The following is a 21,822-nucleotide window of genomic DNA, read 5'->3' as shown; positions in this document are numbered from 1 at the left end:
ATTTGAAACATGTGTACATTACAGCAAAGAGTAACTGTGAGTAGCCTTTATTTACTGGAGGAAACAGAAACATCTAGCAGCTATACTGGGTCTGGATTTCTGCTTTCAGGTTATACTGCAGACCTAAAAAGTTACTATTTCAAAAACCTCTAAAACTTCCTGACATACTTTCCTTGTGATCTGTTTTTTTTTTTTTGCTGGTTGGTATAAAGCCTAAAACAGTGTTATGGTATGATGTCTAAAATGAGGAATTTCTTCATGTAAACTTTGCACAAAACACATTTTTAGCTGTTTAATTGGTGCCACATTTTTAAGAAAAATGCTCTTGTGAGTTGAACAATAGAGTCCAGTTTGTGGGTTACACCCTTGAAAAACTAGCCATATCCCCTCTGCCAACACCTAACAGCTTAATCTGTTATTTACTGTTGTTTGATATTGTTTATTGTATTCAGCAAACATGCGCCTCAGTTATGAGTTGGGAAACCATAAACAACCACAGTGGCTTGTCTCCTGTTCCTCAAGCTTGTTCACTGGTTTGGTCTCGGACTGGTTGGCCTCCGACTAGCCATTCTGCCAAATCTCATCTCTGCGTTGAGAAAGACGGCTGCTGAGCCGCCTGTAGCGTTTTAAATCGGTGTAGACAGCATTGATAATTGATTTAGCATGTATAAACATCACATCATGTTTTATTCTTTGTTGTTAAAGTACTTGCCAGATTTTCTCTCTACAAGTAGAAACTGTAGGGTTCAGTCTCCCATCCCATCGCCCAAAAAATGCCCAACACAAAAATGAACACGTCCCACTGTAAACAATGCTATTAGATATAACACATATCTCACAATGTAAAATGATCCATGCAGGTGAAGGCTCTACATGAAATTCACAGGCTTAATTAGCAACAGGAAAATTTTTTAAAAGTTCAGATGTAAATGGGGAAATAATATGGCATAAGTTAATTTACATGCCCTACGTTGTGAACTCAGTTTTCTACTCTGTAAGAAAAGAAGACACTTAATATGTTCAATTTCATCAGCTGCTGTCCTTGAAAAGACAATTAGTAGTACACCTACTAATAAAATGAACTTCTGCTACTTAAAGTAGGTATGATGATTCATATTTGACAGAGTTACAGACATCATAGCGCTCTAACACTGTCATGCTCTTTTTCTAAAGACGTTCAAACTGCAGAAATTTTGTTTCAGTTCGTCCTTATTGTAAACAGTCATGTTTCTGTCTGTAATATATATCACACGTACCTCCCAGCAGAGAGTTAGGGTTTGAGGACCAAATCCTTTATTCACTGTTGCTGCAAGAATGAACATGAGCAAGAATCTGCAGGTTTTCAGAAACTGATACATTCATACTTGTGGTTTAAGTGTTAGCTCCTAGTTATTTCCAGCAGCTTTTGGTAAAAGAACATCAAATTTTTTTATTTTCTTGCCATTTTCTAAACATAAACAACAAGAAGAAACATCAAAATATGATTTTATGAAGGCATACGAAATCTCTTAAGTCAGACCGAGCACAATTATATACAATTACACTTTTTATACGGGATAGTTCATACTGCATGATCACTCATGCAGCATGAGTGATCAATTTTCAGTGCATCTTTTCTATACTAGTACACTCTCACTCTCTGGTCTAATCAGCCAGTATGTGTAGTAGCACCACTTTGAAGCTAAATAAAAGACAACCTGTCAGAGGATACATAATCAAACACGGGTGATTAACAGAGTTTTTAATCAAGTGGGTAAAAGCAGATGTGCAAATTGATGAAGTGAAGATTACATGTGGAAAAACATCCTCACAGTAAGAAGTGAGTGGCATAAAAATCGCCCGTGACACTAAGCTGAAACAGATGAAGGTAATGTAATGCAAAGTATGAACAGCCATGAATATATAGAAGCAGTTTCAGTGTGCCTGCAGACTCTCCAGCCAACACAGAGCAGAAACAAAGAGTTCAAGAGGTTCACATGAATAAAACAATGAAATGAGAAACGGCTTTGCCTCCAAATCTAATCCGCTTTCACGTGTTGTCAGTCATCTTTCGGATATTTAGGGATCAGATATTCTATTGTCATTTATGTCTGATTACGTTTGCTTATTTTCATTTTCCTAATCAATTTGATTAGCCAAACCTTGGCTGGCATGTCTTAACCGAGCTCATCATCTTGTTTTTTATTTCTGCTTTTCAAGGGGTTTGTTTTTTCTTCAGCTTCGCAACGTGTAATGTCGGTGAAATTATGAGAATGGGGTATTTGACAGACAGACGGATGAGCTGATATCCTGCACTAGAAAAATGCATATGAAAATCATATGCAGAATTAAAGTCCTAACTATTTGCAACCATGCAAACATTTCTACTCACAAGTGCAGTTTTTCTGTGTTTAACCATTTGCAACAGGCAGATTACATTAAACACACAGATAGACCCAAATATGGAGGATCATGGCAACCTCAGACCATGATATTTTGAGTGAAAGTCAATTTTATAATCAGTTCATTTTAGTCATTGTATCTCATAGTGGCCAAAACACTTAATTCTTCCTCATACATGAAAGAAAATGAAATTAATGAAATCATCTCTGGAAACTCTGGTAATCTGATGAAATCTAGAAATAAATGTAAAGCCTGGCACGATAAAACACTCTTTACTCTTACTGCGAATGAATTATCTTAGCATTAATGACGATCGACACCGGGGCTCGCAGCCCAGCTCCTATCAGAGCTGCTTCATCAGAACTGCATCACACTGAGCGATTAATGTAAACAGTGAAAAGGATGAGACACACAGACTTTCATGATGATGCTCCAGCGAAAGACAACTTCATCTGGACTTGCTTGTTGGACGGGACTCTCTGTCCACCCCTTGGTCTTTTCTCTGCTTTAGCCTTTTGTAATCAGGTTATGATGGTGTCATGTTGGGACTTGTAGACAAAATGCTCTAGCGCAGAAAATCAGTGAGCCAGTATAAAGTTTGTGTGTGTCTTGAATAAAGTCATTGACTGTGCTGACAGCCTGTTTTATGTGTCAAGGTAACGAGATTAGTTTGACCTGTATCAGTTGCGTTACATCAGCTGGTTAGATCAATTGAACTCCTACGGCTGTCATTTAGCTGACGATGTGTCTCAGAATCCCATCTGTTGTTTCATTTTTCCTTTTCTTTGAGCCCACAGGATTTCGCTGCAGTGTCAAAATATTTGCTTTTTCCCTGAATGTTTTGGGAGGCGATGGTAGAAAGAAAATACTTTTTTATGATGATTTAGATGTGGTGTAATTCTTGGGTATAATTCCCATAACTCTGTTACCGAGCTGAGCTGTTGATGTTTAGCATTCAGAGAAGAATAAACACGAAGAGAGAGATGTTTAAATAGAAAATAACTGCAAATGTTTACGTACTCCTGTCCAGTTCTTTGAGTTAAGTTTTTTTCATTATTACCATGACTAATAAGATTGTGAATGTATATATCTGCTGCAAATTTTTTAAAAATTGTTGTTGACATTTGGTGTCTTTTTGCAACAGATTCAAATCGAGGCTGCGTGGCCAAGCTCTCGTTCTCCTGTCCGCTGAAGGGATACTACTGCCTGTACGCCAAATCCAGTTTCCTCCTGACCAGCCAACAGCCTCACCTTTGGATTCACATCATGCTGCTGCATCTGCAGGTGCACCCAAGTCACCAGTCTGCATATATAACTACACTTTGGGTTTAAAACGGGATAATGTAACTGTTCAGATTTAAATTCATTTTGCAAAGAGGTTTTTTCAAAGACAGAAAACCAGAAATTTATTAAAAGTAAAAAAATACATATATATATATATATATATATATATATTTTTTTTTTACATTTGCACCACAAATGTCTGATGCAACAAACAAAAAGGTACCAGACTATCGACCACATCAGTCAACAAAACGGTGATAAGAGTGAAAACACTTAAAAAGGGAGAGAGGGTGAGAGGAAACCACTTACCTGCATACAACGAGCAACACCAGGAGATGGCTACAAGAAAGTAGCAAGAGTGAAAATTAAAATGTAATCATTAAAAATAACTGGATTTGTTACAGTGATTATGTACGGTGATGGTGAAACTGTCTCTAAAATGTGAGAACGGCAATAATTGTTTTGTGCAATTATGGTATTTTGATCAAAGATTAATTTATTTTCAGACATTTTGCAAATCTATATCTAGTCCCACTGGTGCCAGTGGAGTCAGGATGCTTTCATTTGCATGTGGCTTAGAAGTTAGTGATTTGTCAATTTAACAACTCTTTCAAACACTTTGTTGAGAGTGAAATTAACGTTTTGTTTCTGGGATACAGCTCATACTGTTGACTTGCCATAACTACAGGAGACCACTCACAATAGGCCAGACATGCCTTCACCAAGTTAAAATTTATCATTTAAATTTATCACCATAAATATTAGAGGTTTGCATTTGTCCTAAGATATGTCCAGCATTTGTTTCTTGCAGGTCCAAACTGCACCAAACAACTGATAAAAATACATTCCCTTGTTTGTGTTCATAAGTTTGGAGAATAAAGTTGACATTGTTGTGATTTTTCTATCACAAAAACTTGCCATCTTAAAATTGGGTGGGTTAAATTTATTTTATGCACTGTGGATTTTTCCTTGTGTTTAATTTTGTGTCCGGTTTCAACAGAGCAAGTCAAGTGCCACTCTGTGCAGTAGAGACAAAAGTGTCGAAAGATTGGCTTCTCTTTGGGAGAAGACGCAGCTTAAAGGATCACACAGCTTTTCCATGGCAATGACACAACAATCCACCCCACAAAGAAAGGTAAACGTCTATATATGCAGATATATATTCACACATGCTGTATATATGTGTGCATGTATGTGTATGACTGTATACATGCTTATGACGTGTGTGTGTGGTGTGTGTACCCAGCAGTTGGACGGATATCATCATCACAAAGTGTGAACGTCATTTGTATTTACATTTTGACTCCAGTAAATGGACATTTCTTTATACAAGTCCTCGTCTCGCTCTCAGTCTTCTTTATCATGTCTGTTTGTGTTGCGCCAGTTCAAAGTCGAGCCACACAGAGAAGTCGTGTGTTTCAGTATAAGTGTAGCTTTTACTATGCGTTTGTTATGCTGTGGTAGTGGGAGGCTCTTTTTGAAAATGTCACATCAGAAGTCATTACTAAATGATTACAGCTACAAAGAAACCACATCTGTCCTTTCTCTCACTTTGAGTATACAGTTTCGCTGCAACCACCGTAGGTTGGGATATGAACCCTGAAGTTACTCACACATGTGCGCAACTTCACTGAACAGAGAAAAGCAAGGCAATGTCTTCAGTGTCATATCAAAGACAATGCAAAGATTAAGCTGTTTGGCTCAATGAGGTTTTTAAACTTGACAACACTGCACTAAACGTCCAGCATGGAGGTGGTAGCGTCATGCTGAGGGTCTTTTGTGCTGCTTGCGTACTGCGAACTGCATTGTTCAGGATGAACAGAATTGAAGACATTGATCTCAAATGCACTTCAGAACCAATTTTTGAAAAACAACTTAAGTTTGTGGAACAGATTGGTGACCAGAAACACGTTTGGTCCAAAGAACAGGAAGAATTGGCTGTGGCTAAATCTCTGTTTGTTTCTTTGAAATCGGTGTGGCCTCTCTTTCTGTGGGAGCAGAAAACAGTCCAAAAGAAGACAAGATTTAACAAGAGAGAGGAAGGAAGAAGGTCACAACCTTTCTCTGAATCTATATGCACAGCACTTCCTCTTTCCTTCCCAATCAGGTCCACAGTTTCTCTCCGGGACCTGAGAGCCGATCAGAACCACATGTCAGACACGTATACATGAGGCAGAAAAGGTTAGCAATTACATCTGCATCAGCAGGGAGATTTAAAGGGAGGCTGCAAAGCTTTATGGGGCTTCTGTGATTTAAGAGGGGACTTACGTTTGGCTTCTGACAACTCATTTTAAGCAGTTTTATGGTCCAGAGAAAACAGAAAGCTGGTGGAAGACAAAATGAGAAACATGAAGGGAGGTAAAGACAACAAGACGGAGAGCTGGTGATGGATTGGAGAAGACAGGAAGCACGAAAAAGGAGGACATGACGGAGATAGAGTAATAATTAAAATTGTGGATTAAGCTGCAATAGATCTTTTATTTTGCATGACTGTAAGCACAAGAAAATCTAAAGGAAAAAAAAAATGACAGAAATAAGAGCATAAGTAAAGTTAGAATAATATACAACCATGGAGACCAAAAGAAACGGGGAGACTGAAGGGAGAAGCGGTTGTCTTATTTGACCTTTTGTTTCCTTGGTTTGTTTGAGGAAGAAATGGGTGGAAAGTGGGTTACATGGTGATAAAGACTGAGCTGAAGCTGATTAGATAAAGATGTTTAGGGACATGCAATCCCTCCGTGTGCCCTTTTAAAAAAGCTTTTAGTGTCTGGATTCCTGACTTTCATTTATGAAATCTGAATGTCCAAGGAGGCAGAAATGAAGCCTGTTTCTCATTTGAGTTCCTCTCAGCAGTTTCAGATAAACTTATGCGATCTCATAAACTTAGCTTGTTTCTCATCTAAATGCTTCCAAGATTTGTGCGCATCCGAAACATGTACGTGAAGTAAACATGGGGATACGGTTCGTAAATGGTATCGAAGTATATTTTTGCTGAATCAGGGCAGCACATGCTCATGTTTTTTTTTTGGAAGTACTTGCAGTTTTTTATCTTTTATTTAGAAGTAATTATAACCGGAACACAAAGTTAAAGAGTGGATGGAGGCAGACAGATGTGGACGAGGCGCCACAGGGAAAGGAGACATCATGTTGTTGTCTCTTTATGTCTTTGTTAGAATTATTTATATTTCTTCCCTGATGAATCAAAAATGTTGTGTGTTGTTTCACAGCTCAGCAGCATATCTGTCACGGAGGATCTTTGAAGTTTAAATTAACAATACAGTGATGTACTTTTCATTTGACTGGCATGCTGTGTTGCTTAACGTTTTTTTCTAGTAGTGGGTTCAGAAGTGAATGAGTGCCATCTTACTCATTTGCTGTTGTGAAATAATTCATTCCTAAATGTGTTCTGTTGCAAATTTATGTTACAATTTCGCATTCTTGGTCAGTTTCTGGCTGACACATTGTTTTTACTACAAACTAGAAACAATAATGAGGTTTTTTTTATTATTATTATTCAAACTTTTAAGCACTGTAAAACCGTACATCTTCTTTATGATTAATTTTACTTTTTTTTTTCAAAGAAGTCATCTTGCATAATAAAATATGAGCATGTGTTGGTATGACCTTCAACCTTCTGGTTTGTGTACATCGCTCTTTTAAAGTTCAGTCATTGAAATAATAATTGTGTTCTGCTCCTTGATGTGACGGGGGAAGTAATAAATACTATATTGTAGAATTTTAGGTACTGGAAAAGAGAATACAAGTATGGAAGCTCAAAATGTCTGACTTAAAAATAAATAATCTTTTTGTTAATTTAATATTGAAAATGTGAAAAAGAAAAATGTTTTCCTAACTCTATTTCCTGTTCCGTTTTCTAAAAGAGAAAATCATGAAATGCCATAGTCATGAATGGGATCTCGCAGAGGATAACATATTCCAGATTTTCCGTGATGCTAGTGATGCAGTTTAATTTTTATTGAATTGAGACCCAGCTTCAGAGTTGTTCTCTTCAGTGTCTCAAACTGCATTCCTCAAGGGCAAAGCCCTGCATCTTTTAGATGTGTCGCTTGGCCTACACACTTGAATTAAATGCTGAAATTGCATCACTTGCATGCAGTCAGCTCTGCGGCGCTCTTCTAATGAGCTAATATTGGAGCCAGGTGGGTTGAAGCAGAGACACGTAAAATGCTGGAGGACATCGGCCGGTGAGGAATGCAGTTTGAGAGCCCGACTGTAGAATCAGCAGGACAGTAAATTTGCTACTTTGACTGTCGAAGGATCAATTAGGGATGCCCAATCCAGATTTTTGTCCTGAAAATAAATCAAAGTCATTTAAGAACATGACTCTGTTATTTTGTTCAAGTTTAGATAAGTTCTTTAATGTGCTATAAACTCAGTGACCTTGAAGTGCAGTAAAATAAAACGCAGCATTTCATCAGACGTAACTCCCTCACCAATAATGTTCCATTTGCTTCACTCCCTCATATTCAGCTTTATATTTTTCCATTTCCAGGCAGTGACTGATATTTTCTGTTTGGTTTCCAGAAAGTCCTCTTACTGTACATACATGTTCTGACCTGTTTTATCCTCGCATGTTTTATCTGCTTCCACAATCAGACCTCCTCTTGGTCATTTAGGGAGGTCTGATAGCAAAAAAGAGAAAGCTCTGATATTATTCTGTGTGTGTGTTTAACATTTATCACCTTGTAAGACCCATTTTTCCAACAAACACTATGTTGTGAGGACCTACTGCTTCTTATGGGTCTCAAAACCTGGGTCCCATAAGAAGAAGTACTGTTCTGGGTTAGGTTTAGGGTCAGGCCTGTACAGTCATGGCCAAAAGTTTTGAGAATGATTCAAATGTTAATTTTTACAAAGTCTACTGCTTCAGTTTTTGTAATGGCAATTTGCATATACTCCAGAATGTTATAAAGAGGGATCAGCTTAACAGCAATTAATTGCAAAGTCAATATTTGCCTAGAAAATGAACTTTATCCCCCAAAACACATTTCATCTTTATTGCAGCCCTGCCTTAAAAGGACCAGCTAACATCGTTTCAGTTTCAGAAGAAGAGGGGTCAACACTGCAAATATTGACTTGCTGCATTAACTCATTCTAACTGTCAATAAAAGCTTTTGTTACTCATAATATGATTGCAATTGTATTTCTGTATGTGATGAAAACATCTGACATACACACATGAAAACCAGAGAGCAGCAGAGAGCGTGTGAAAATACAATATTTTTGTCATTCTCAAAACTTTTGGCCATGACTATACAGGTAAAACTTACATTTGGGGAATAGAAATGAATGAAAAATTAATAGAAGTAAATCCAAAGTCCTTGTGATGATGGATAGAAAAACTTAATATATTTGTTTGTGCGTGCGTGTGTGTTGGGGAAAGGTTATTTTGAAGTCTGGATTTGGTTGGTCCAAATAGAGATAGACACATAAAAGTGACATATAAAACCTATTTTCTCATTTTTCGTCTTTAGGACTTGGACAACCTTCACATCCAGCTGGAGGAGGTGCGCTTCTTTGACCTGTTTGGGTTCAGCGAAGAGGAGGGGGGCTGGCTTTGCTTCATGTGTAACAACCCAGAGAAGGCCACAGGTGAACACGCGCGCGCACACACACACACACACACACACACACACACTGAAGCATAAAGGATGGGGATAAAAAAAACAACAACCTGCAGCTCTTGCTCATTCACGTCTCTGCCCCTCAAATTGCTCCCCTTGTCTTGCTCACCATGTTCTGCTGTCTTCCTTAAATCAACCACAGGTTTTGGAGAGAGCGCTTTCTCATTTCTAGTCATCTCACCACCAGTCTTGGGTAAAGATGTTTCTCAGAAGGATGTTTTCACTCAAAATTTCTGAAAGGAAACCAATCTTTTCTCTGTGGAAACTTGAACCGAGTGACTGCCGGGTTGATTTCGTTGCGCTTCAGGGTCACTGAAAGTATAGGCACCTTCTGCCTTCATGGTTTTTAAATACTCTTACATAAAAATGTAATTTTAACTTAATTTCTTATTTTGCTTCCACTATATATTAATGCACTAATTTGTGTTATGAAGTAGAATCCCAATAAAATACATTCAATTTTGTGACTTGAAGGCAATAAAACTGTTCAACAAATAATAAGTTGAGAAAATGATCACAGAATACGATATGATTCCTTCCTGTAAGGCTCTTTAGGTCACTTTGAATCTACTTTCTTAGATATGTACGCGTTTTGGCATCATTCTAAAACTTTTTTATTTTTTAACATAATTTGTTGATATATGTGAATTCATTTGTACAAATACTATTTATTCCCTGTGGAAAGTATTAGAATGCATTCCAGATGTATTTGATCCTCAAACAACATGAAGAATTAAAACGAAAAATCCTTTCATAAACTCATGAATATTTACTTTAGCCATTATTGACAACTTATATCATCCTAAAGAGCCTTGGACATAAATGTAATCTCTCCTGAAGAGGTGAACCATTTCAAGAACTGTACACTTTGGTATGAAGAGAAATTTATTTTAAAAGAAGTCAGACGCTGGATTCAAATGCCTGTTTTACCACACAGATGTGTTTCTGTTTTGTTTATTATTATTTTATTAGTCAAGCACTGAAATTCATATTTCTGAAGTTGTCGACTCGAGTGAGGAAGTTTTCTGTGCGAAAAAATATCTACGTTACAAAAAGTGCTTTAAAAGGGGATGAATTAAAAGGGATTTTCATAAAAAGAAGATTCTATAGCAGACTCAGAAAAAAATCAAATAACTAAAAACATTAGAGAAAACAAAGATAATTATTTACACTGGAATGTAATTTATCATGTATTTGCATTTTGCTTCTTTAGCCTCCTTTAGTCCTAACAAAAGGAGAAACACCTTCCCTTCAGAAGTAGCCTAATTATTGAATATTGTAGAATCCACATGAGTGCAATTTTAAACTTTGACCTAGATGTTTATCTAGGGACTTTTAATCTTTGATTCTGGTTTCATCCTGTCACTCAAACTCACTAGCATTCAATATACTATTGTACATAACTCATGTAATATCTCCTTGTTTCTCCACTCAGATACAGGAAGCACACACTATGTTTAGTCGATTGGCATTCTAGCAAAATGATAGGCTGTGTGATTTATATCCGTCTTTTACTGTAGAAGACTCACAACAGTAAATTGTGACCTTAAAATCCTTTACCATAGTTATATAAGACGGCAAAGAAGGCCGATTAAGATGGATGCTGTTAAAGAGGAGGGTGGGAATACGCAGGGACATAACTGGATATTCACTAATGAGTTGCTTTAAGCCTTTTTAACACACGTTGCTCTGATGTTTGATGGCTGCCAATGAGAAGCCAGAAAGCAGGAACTGCCTGAGGAGATAGCAATAACTATTTCAGCCTGTCTGCTTGATCTCTCGTATATATTGCTGTAGAAGTTGTCATATTTACAGCCTAGTAAAAGAAAAACTGTTTGTGTAGTAAACTGAGAAAGTGATGTACACATGAAGTAGACTCAAGATGCTTTAAGGTTTAGTTCACTGAAGATTGACATCAATACCTCACAGAGTCCAGATGAGGGTTTGTGTAATGGAGACTGAGGGTTTCATTACCTGAAATGTGAGTTTTGATATTGTGACGACATATGACAGAGGTGCAGAACAAATGGTTAGGTTATTTAAGTTCTTTGTTTGGTTGTGCTCAGACATTTAGAAGCAGAGGGATTGTTCATTCTTCCTCTATAAAAAGAAAGCAGTTACAACTGTTAATGTGTGTTTTTATTACATTTCTGTCGGTTTAACTTACCACTTTAACAAAACTGTGTTGGTGCATAAGAGGAGCAAACACTCAGCTCTTCCTGCTTTGTCTCGTCAGCAGGGTGGACCAGTAAAAGACAGAGACAGGTTCCAGATAAGCTGTTGTCTGTTAACATGAAGTCATTATTTTGATGGATCTTAGATCAGTTTTGTATAAAAATACAGCTGATTGTTTGTGGTGTGTGATGGTGTTGGTGTTCACATGACCAGCAGTTCAGAAATAAATCCACTTCCAACTTCATTTTATTGTCATGCCGTTCCACTAGCATGTAGCCGCCACCTGTCAAAAGTTTCAAATATCTCTCAAACAGATTCGGGTCTTATTGGCATTTTCTCTGAGCGTTATGTCACTGTCTTTGGATTGAAGTCGGTCAGTCTGCTGTGATCTCGTCAGGACTTATTTCTCTTGATGTGTGGAAATATTTCTCTGTCCTCGATCACTTCTGCGCCTGCTACGTTTATCACCAGCTAGAGCAGCAGCAACCCGATGAGCAAATTGCTTGGATCAGCGGTACTTGGTGGACGTGTCTGTGTCTGTGCAAACTCAGTGTAAGCTGTCATGACTGCAGTGCAGAAATAAATCAGATAGCTGGTGCAAAACATGACGGAAAACACGTAGCATGTTGAACAGCTTATTGAATTTCCTCAGTTTATGACGAGCACTTGAACTGCACTATTTATTAACCAAGATTCTGAGTTTGTATTGTAATATCTTGCAATTATTACTCTTTGCATAATAAATGTACCTCAAAATATTTATATACATAGATATACATGTGGATAATGACGGTAATATAAACTAAATGCCTCTGCTTAATTGTTTTCAACTTCAAAACGAACAATGTATTTAGTGTCAGGTTGTATATATTAGTATGAATAGAATTAATTATTTATGCTGTCACATATGTGGATTTGTATTTACAAAGCTGAAGGTTAATTTGGCACAATCAACGTTTAGCCTCCTGTTAAGAAACAATAATCCGTCCCTGGAAGAAAACTGGTCTGACTCAGCCAACTTCTCAGAGTCCGAGGTTTCATTGACAAACTAACTCTCTTTTTCAGAATCAATACTAAACACTCTCCAGGATTGGAGGAAACTTTCAAATATGATTAAGCTTAGTCCCACGAAACAAAGCTGACATATTTTCTGCATTTAATCTTTAATTCTGCAATCACCCCTGATTTTTTTTTTTTTTTGCTCTCTCCTGTGTTTATTTCCGCTGGCAAGATCTCTGCACAAACGTTCAATCATGAGAAACCTAAGTCGATTGAAGGCACATCCTGCTCTCTAACAGAAATGATCTGCATGTCCTGTGATGCAGCTTCACTTACTGAGGTTGAACAAAAGATCACAGTCATTGTTGCAGAAAACAAAAACAACAAATCAGGAAAAAAGAAAGAAAATTAACAAAAGGAAATTTAGCAAGTCAAACAAATGGTTTAATCAGATTGATCAGAAAGACAGAAAACGTCATCACTGATCCATTCAGCAGCTGCTATAGATCAATAGCTCTAGAAGTCTGTGCTGTGAATTGGTTTTTTCACCAACTGGTGAGGTGAACGTCTTTCCACTATAAAAACTGCAGTGGAACCAGCATTTCCTGCAACTTCATCATATGTATGATATTATGATATCTGGGCCTTCAGCAAATGCTTTTTGGATGTCATTCAAACAGAATGTAATGAAAAATATCCGTTAATTTCATCACTCAGATATGTGGATGAAAACTGTCCCAAAGTTGAGATAGTTTAGAGCAAAAGTCATGCGAACCGATTGCTGCAACAATGAGATTAGGTAACGGTTGTCATGTGTTGTGTGTCCCAGAGTTCAACTTTTTTTTATTTTTCTTATCCACATTCCATATATTCAGTCATATTTTCAATATGTTTTAAGATTCTCTAAGTATTGTGAGTTGAAATGCTTGACTCTTCATGTTGAGCAGATATTTGGCAAGTATCTTCATGTATTTATTATTAAATTCTTGGTGCTTTGATAGTGAATCCATGTAAAATCACCTCCAAAGAAACATTTTTGATGGGAGTTCTTGACCTTTGACTGTTTACTCCTGATAGACTCGAGTGTTTGATTTCAGTGAAAATAAAATATTGTTGATGTCTTTTTTTTTCCTTTTGTTTTTGAAACACAGATCGTTTTTTTAATCCCATTTTCTCTTAAGTCTTTTGGTCTCTGTGTTTGTGTGACCCTTCAGTCGTGAACCAGGAAGGACAACCTCTGATCGAAGGGAAGCTGAAGGAGAAACAGGTCCGCTGGAAGTTCATCAAGCGCTGGAAGACCCGCTACTACACCTTGGCAGGGAACCAGCTCCTCTTCCGCCGGGGAAAATCTGTACGTAGGCAGACGTACAGATTGTACATATACTGTATACATACATGTGTATATGTGTGTATATACATACACACATACTTCCTGTTTCTTGCATCTCAGGGTTGAAACAATCAGTATTTCCCCATGTTCTATGACATTTTAATTGTTATGAAACTGTGTATGTAACGGTAAAAATCCCACCTCTTGAAAAGTTAAGTTGTCCCTGTGGAGCATGAAGGGAATCCGGCTGGAGCAAACTTTGGCCAACTTTGGAAACTTTAGGGTGGAACATCTGAGGCATGAGTCAATGACACCTTTCTCAACTTCGATCAGATATCCTCATTCAGAAGTCGCAAACAGAGAAGGAGATCTAGACTAATGCGCCACATTGTGCTCGACTGAGTGACTAATTCCCCCATGAGGAACGGTGGTGATTAGAAAGGGCAGAGTGGAAATAAAAATGAGCTGTTTTCTATTCAAAAATGAAAGAAACTACCATGCCTGACCAGAAAGATCCACCAAAAAAACCAGGATAGTTGATTGGCAACAGTGAGCTGATAGTTTGCTATAAAATGAAATCTTATCTTATAAAATCTTTTTACTCAGCTTGTTAACAATATACAGGTCCCAGTTTTCACGTCACGCGGTCCACATTCGGACCCATTAGTGACCCGTGGGTGTCGCATGTTTACAGTCAAAATACTCAAGTTTGGCTCAAAATCATGATTCAGCATCTGTAAAACATAAGCAGAAACAGGACAGAGTTTTTTTTTTCCCCCCTCTTTACCTCCCACATTAAACAATAGTCTTTGTGCTGCCGTCCAGATGTTGATGGATTCTGTTTTGCAGCAGCAGCCGCACGTTGAGAGGATCGAATGCCTTTGTTCTCGGAGCTGGGCTCGCCTCTGCCAGCGTGTTCTGGAGGTGGTTGGTTTGTTGTGAAATGATTTTTCCTCGAATGAAAAGGGACGACTTTTCTTTGCCAATTACAGCAAAATTGTGAAATTTTCCAAACATCCATGCAAAAGGGAGCTACTACAAAAAGTGAAATTAGATTTTCAGCGTATTTAAGTTTATGATGATGACAACTTCAAACACCAATATATTTGCCTTGCAAAGTTATTTATACTTTCTACAACTATAAGTTTCAGTGTATTTTACTGGGATTTCATGCAGTAGCTGAGATAAATCTGGTCTTTTTCAGTCTCTATCAAGTTAAACTTCAGAATTGCCTCTTCTTCACCTTCAATCAACATTATCCTCAGCTTTAGACAGATTCTGTGCTCTGGATGAATAAAAGCATTTCCTCAGAATGGACGCCACCATCGATATGTTTCATCCAGGTATTTAGTTTTCTGACATAATTTGGACAAAACTATGTTGATATTCCCCCATAAACACCTGATTAGTGACATATTTACTTTGTAGGATCTTTGCAGCTCCTTCAAAGTTATCATAGACATTTTGATCAATGCTCTTCTAATCCAACCCATCAGCTCAGTGGATGCTACTACTGAATGAAATATTGGATCTCACTTAGGGGTATCATATTAAATGAGGTTTGACTGCATAGGCACATCAGACCTTTTATATTTGCAAAATAAATAAGAAAATTAATCAAACATTGCAATTATTTGCCATATTGTATTGGTTTAACACCTTAAGATTCCAATAAATGGACAAAATATATATATTTTCAAAAGATAAACAGTTATAGAAATACGTTTGCAAGACAAAATAATAATTATTCAGCAGTTAATGGTTGGCTAAGCAGAAAGAGCTACACACTTATACAGAGCAATGTTTGTTGACTCTCTGCATTAAAGTAAAAGTGCTTAATTGAATCCCTGGAGTTAAGTTGGACACATTTGAGACTTTTCCTCATGTTTGAAGACAGATACTGTTAAACAAAGTTTAATTTCTAATTAAAAATATGCATTTATCCTTGCACTGTAATTTGGAGCTCTGGTGAAGATTGAGTTTGCTCTTTAATTAGGACCAGACAGGAACTGCAGCCAAACCCCGGGCTAGCCTGAACCACAGTTTGGCAAGTCCTGCTGTTCGGGGACAGATGGAAATATCATATCATCGATATCAAATATCATAATTACAAAAGTGGTCTTTATATTCCCTCATATGCAGAAAATGCCAAAAACACAACTGTCATCGGGAATATAAAGTCATACACTTGGATATATAGATTTATAGTCTTGTCATCTGTATCAATCTTTTGGAATGTTTTTTTTTGTGTGTTTTCTTTTTGTGGTAAAATATAACAGTCATACTTTTGTTCAGTCTCACATCTTTTTTTGTTTTTGCAGTATTTCTAAAATGGCTTGAATGTGATGAATGTCAGTTTCTGATGCTACAGGGAGCCATTAGATTTTATTATTGACACAGCATGACACCAGGTTGGAGAAGGTATTTTAAATGTAGTTCACACATTTTTTTTGTGGTTTTCAAATGAGAAGCTCCATACATGTACCTTTTTACTCACCATTTTGTTGAAAAGTGCTGACAAGAAAAAACCCCCATGGAGACAAAAACGGGAAATGTGTGACGTAAGGGGTGTTGTTACAAACGGTCAGTAAGCCAAACAGAGGCCGTCGCTGAATGAGTAAATAAATAATGCAAACGGTTGTTTAGATCCTTACTGGGGCAGAGGGATGCCCCAGTAAGGATGTGGACTCCTGCGGTGGACTTTGCTTCATGCTGTGGTTGCAGCCACATAATTAACGATGGTGTAAGAGTACATGGTTCTGACTCCGCTACGCCACCCACGTTTGACCGATCAGGGGTGAGCAAAGACAGACTTTTCTTTTCCTGGAGAAAAACAAAGCGGAGTCGTTCTTCTTTGACGTGGTTCAGTCTGAGGTAGATTTCACTGGCAACAACGGTTGAAAACAGCATTGTGCTTCTTTATCCGAGGGTTTCATTAGGCGTTGTGATGCCAAACCCACACAGGTTATTTACAGAAACAAAGGTCATCATCTTATTGAGTGATGACGAACTCTTTGTCTTATTTGCAGAAGGATGAGCTGGATGACATCCCCATAGAGCTGAGCAAAGTGCAGAGTGTCAAGGTGACTAATCCCAGGCGTTCCTTAATCCTTACTGCTCCAACTTTATCTAACGTTTAACCCTGATTGTATCGGTTTACAGCAAGTTACAAAACATTCATCAAGTTTTTAGGATTTCTTTATTAATGTCTTGATGTGTTCAGGCGTGTTTATCTGCTGGAAGGGGAACCTCTGCCCCAGGCTCAACAAAAACTACACAGAGCTTTTAATTTTGTAAATATCTAAGAATAAAAAAATATATATATCCATTTGCATTAACCTCTAGAAGGTTTTCTTCCAAGATTGTTCTGATTTTACTTACTAATTTGTCATCACATCAATTCTGTCCATTTTTACAATCGATGCTGAAATGTCACATACTGTTTCTATTCTCTGACGCTAAGTTACATAGTTTTCCTTGAGATCCTCTAAGCTTTACACCTTTTACCACCAAACCCTACTTTAAACTTTGTCGCAGCTTTGTGAGCTACTTCATGTCGGTCTATCATGAAACCCAACCAGTTAAATTGAGGTTTGCGGTTGTAACTTGACAACATGTAAAAACGTTTCTGCTAACGTCTTGTAGACCAAATAATTCCCAATAAAGGCTTTAACAGTGTGAGAAGGTGCGTTTTATCCTAAAATACATTTAAGCTACAAACAAATCTACATCAAGCTAAATGATGTGAATTACTAAAGTGACAGCAGCTGCTGTGCTTAGCGTGGAGATGTTTTCTCCTTTCATCCCTGACCCTGCGTTGTTTTCACAGGTAGTAGCTAAGAAACGCCGGGATCGGGGTCTGCCGAGGGCCTTCGAGATCTTCACGGACAACAAGACATACGTGTTGAAAGCCGAGGACGAGAAACACGCCGAGGAGTGGCTGCAGTGCATCAACGTAGCCGTGGCTCAGGCCAGAGAGCGGGAGAACAGAGAGGCGACCACCTACCTGTGAGACCAGATCCAACACAGACACCGGCTTTGATGTGAATCATTAGTATTCATTTCAGTTGGAGCACGTCCTTCTTCTTCTTCTTTTTTTTTTTTTTTTTTGGTGTATGCATAACCAAATGGACAGAGAGGAACTGGAAACGATCACTACTGATAACTTGAAGTGGGTGAAGAGCCGAGTTGGTTGGTGTGAAGTGGATCGCCTAAACAATGCTTTGATATGAAAACTCAGAGCAGGGAGGCTAATCTCTGCAGGTATTGTGAAATTATTTTGAACAAAGACTAGCTATCTGTTCCACATGTGGACATCAATCCTGCTGAAGATGGAATATTGACTTGTTTAACCCAGATTTGTTATGCAGTATTTTTAGTATATAAAATTAAGAAACCAGCAAAAATAGACTGTATGTACTATTAACTTGAAGTATTGATCCAGTTTTATGTCACTGTACCTACTGTTACCTGTGGGCAAGACCTGCTTGTATGTTACACACATTCATCAGTGGACCACACACACAAAACACAAAATCTTTTAATATCTATAAATGACTCAGATAAAACAGTATAGAAATTCTCATTTTTGCTGTATTTTACTGTGAGATAAATAGTGGGTACAATGTAAAAAAGATTGCTTTGAAGCTGATTTAGATTTGATTATTTTATACATCTTTTTATGTCGACACATTAAACTCACAAAGTTCAATGACAAGTTACAAAATCAGTGGAGTCAGCTGAAGTCTTAAGCTAACTTTTGGCTAACCTTTAATATACATTCCTTTTTCCAAGATGTTTAAGTATTTTGTGACTGATATTTTTTTTTATGTGCAACTTTTGCTTGCCTAAATAATTCCGCATCCCATATTTTCAATTCAGTTCATTTTTATCACCACCATTTTTTATGTTGAGTTCTTGAAGTAATGTTATTCGTAAGAGAAGCGGCTGGAAATACAAATGATCCAAGTTTCTCTTTTTTACAATCTTGTGTTGTTATAGTAGCTTTTTTAAAAATCTTTCTATAGGAGAAATGTTCTGCTGAAATTTACTTCATATTTTATAAAGAACTCATTTAGTTCATGGGTTTCTCCATTGTGAAATCCAGACCAGAAAACTTTAAGAAAACAATTAAGTTTCATTTCATACCTGCTTTGATAACTGGGATTTTGAAGATTTTTTTTTATCTGCTCAAAGTCTATAAGACACCAGTAGATAATATCTCATAAAGTCTCTTATTTTGATTTGATCGGGGTTAATAAAATAGAGAATTAAAAATCTTTGGAAAATAACATAACTATTGTATACTTGTAAATACAGTCACAGATACACTATGGAGGGTGTATCTGTGACTGGGGCAAAATAAGTATTGGTGGGGTATGAAGTGAGCAAAGGAGAGAACCGGCCCAGATCCATCTAAAACCAAATAAACAGCATCAAAACCAAATGTCTAACAAAATTTATCTTTCAATGTTGTTTTTCATTCTGTTATTTTAATTTGAGATATTTGTTTTCTTGAGGGCCGATTTAACTACCAGACCCAGAACTTCCAGCTTTTCCCAGGATGTTACTTTTCCTTCTGATTCTTCCCAGCTGCTTTTTTTGTGTCACTACTGTGAGGTTCAAAGCGCTCCCCTAATTTGCATCTCGTCTTACTGTAGTGCTTAATTGTATCTTGACTAGCCATTAATTGTGGAAAAGAGGGCTCACATTGCTGAAAAACACACTAAAACCAATGATGCGGAGAAGGCAATTACACCTTAAAACGTGAAAAAGGTCGTTACAAAGTCCACTATGTGAGTTTAAGTTTAACAAGATTTCGAATTTGTTGCCTTTAGAAAAGGAGAGACGTCTTCCAGAAGTGTGATTTCATGAGTTAACACTGAAACAGAACAACAGACACTTCATAGTAAAAGGGAGTTTACAACTAAAAGTCCCAAAGTAACCAGTTTTTTTTTAAATGTGTCAACAATCTGTCTTGAAAATGCAAAAAGTGAATGTATGACGCTTAAAATGTTAGAGACATCTTTCATGTGAGTGCAATATTGCATTCTTGTAGTTTTATGATTGAGATTCAACATGCTGTCCAGATAAAATTTAACAATTTGTCCCAAAATGATCACATCCGCTTCAGCGTTCTGTACCATTCAAGATCAGGGTGAGCCGATTTTGATAACTACACGTAGTTCATATATGTCTCATGCTGGAGATCAGCATGACGCTGCTTTCCATGACGAGAATACTGCTGTAGTTTTAACAAACACTGTGAAGATGATTCATGCAGGTCATCTGAATGTTTCAAATAATTTCCTTTAGCCTTGAGGAATATGAATCATATATACTTTTTCTTCCTTTTTGATGTTTGATTAAATTTGATTTTGATTAAAGGTCAGTATTTATTATGTGTGTTTAAGGCCTCAAACAATGAATGACGGATGAAATGTCTCCTCCTCTGTCTTATTGTTCTCTTCCTGGTTTTATAACTATTAAATTCAAGTGCATACAAATGAATGCTGTGCTGTGCTGACAATAAAACAGTATTGTTTTGTCCGAGTAATCCTTGTCTCTTTGCAGCCGCGGCATGACTGCCTTATTTTCAAAAAGCGGAAAATAAATCTGTCCAATCAGCAATCTGAAGGAATCAGTTCAGCCTCTGACATTGGGCTTCTCATAAGGGATTATTTGTGGTCACTTGAAATAAAAAGGGGGCTAAAAAAAATATGATGGTTATGAATTCTAATGAAATTAGAAATATAGTGATTTTTAAGAAAATAAAATGCTGACTTTTTTTTTTTAGAAGATTAGAAAAAATCTAAAGCAAAATGACCGAATAGAGAATTGATTTACATTCAACATTATTTCCATGGAGCGCATCCTAGACTCGGTATTATTAAGAACAGAGTCAACTTTGAAGTGTGCAAACTCCACTCCGGGTCACCCCACACCAACAGCAGTTTGCACACTTGGATCGCGCAGTCAGTGGAAAATGAGTAACATGATTAACAAGTTCCCAAGCTAACAGTATGTTCCCATTCAAACTGGTTTATCGTAAAGGAAAAGCAAAGCAACTCGAGCAGATGACTCGGTGAGATGGAAGGACATAATGGAACAACTAGCAGTGATTGATGGTTGTATGACTAAACGTTTTACAGCTGCTAACAATTTGGAATAAATCCATCCATCCATTTTCTTTACACCCTTGTGACTGCTGCTCGTGGGGAGAGACATTTCATTCAAGACTGTTGCATGTAAAATAGATGAGCAGTAAATATTATGCTAGTATCAGTCTTGAATCAAAGAAAGCAAGTTGCAAGCCTTTAAACTTGTAAAAATTTTTATGGGTCAAAAAAAAAAAGACTCAAGGTGTGCTGTGGTGGCTCAGGGGTTAAGCACAACCCACATATGGAGGCGTTAGTCCTCGGCGTGGCCGTCGCCAGTTTGATTCCCAGCCTGTCGACCTTTGCAGGGGGGTCCAATCTAATATTTTGTCAGGAGGCCCAAAATTTCTGGCGACGCCTCTGGTTCCAGCTGTAGAAGCAGAAGAAGTGAAGTTAAAAGCTGAATGAAGCTTCATATCAGGCAAAGGAGTCTGGAAACAATCAAAAGAACTCTGTGAAAAAGGGGAGTTTTAAAGACGGCACTCATCTTTCAGAGAAGCAATCAACTAACTGCAGTGCATTATGGGTAAAAGTGGCAGACAAGTTTGTAGTTCCCATCTGATTGAACAATTCCAGCTCTTGGCAGGACTCAGAAGTGAGCATAAAAGCTGAACCAAGTTCCATGTCAGAAAAACTGAGTTATAAAATAAAGAAATAAAAAAAATAAACGAATGTGATGGAAAAAGGGACTCCATAATCAAAATTCCAATCTTCAGAATAATATACAAGCAATAATCCTGCATCCAGTTGAAGTCAGCTGAAGAAATAAAATAAAATATGACCATCCTTCTTATCCTTTTCAAAGAAAGTAAAGCAAGTAATTAAAATGTTCTGAAAATAAAATAAAATA

General features: G+C 37.3%; 1 protein-coding gene across 2 annotated transcripts in view; it reads left to right on the top strand.

Moving 5' to 3' along the window:
• Positions 1 to 20,371, top strand: part of veph1 (ventricular zone expressed PH domain-containing 1) — a 76,474-nt gene extending 56,103 nt beyond the window's left edge. For both annotated transcript variants that reach the window (XM_017308330.1, XM_017308331.1), the window contains 6 exons: positions 3,527 to 3,666; positions 4,667 to 4,801; positions 9,162 to 9,279; positions 13,700 to 13,836; positions 16,845 to 16,898; positions 17,645 to 20,371. In XM_017308330.1, the coding sequence (XP_017163819.1) occupies positions 3,527 to 3,666; positions 4,667 to 4,801; positions 9,162 to 9,279; positions 13,700 to 13,836; positions 16,845 to 16,898; positions 17,645 to 17,827 (767 nt within the window). In that variant the 3' untranslated portion in view covers positions 17,828 to 20,371. The remainder of the gene's footprint in view (positions 1 to 3,526; positions 3,667 to 4,666; positions 4,802 to 9,161; positions 9,280 to 13,699; positions 13,837 to 16,844; positions 16,899 to 17,644) is intronic.
• Positions 20,372 to 21,822: the final 1,451 nt, after the last annotated feature.

This window comes from Poecilia reticulata, linkage group LG13 (assembly GCF_000633615.1).
Source record: "Poecilia reticulata strain Guanapo linkage group LG13, Guppy_female_1.0+MT, whole genome shotgun sequence".
Lineage (NCBI taxonomy): Eukaryota > Metazoa > Chordata > Actinopteri > Cyprinodontiformes > Poeciliidae > Poecilia > Poecilia reticulata.
This window is presented reverse-complemented; position numbering and strand designations above follow the sequence as displayed.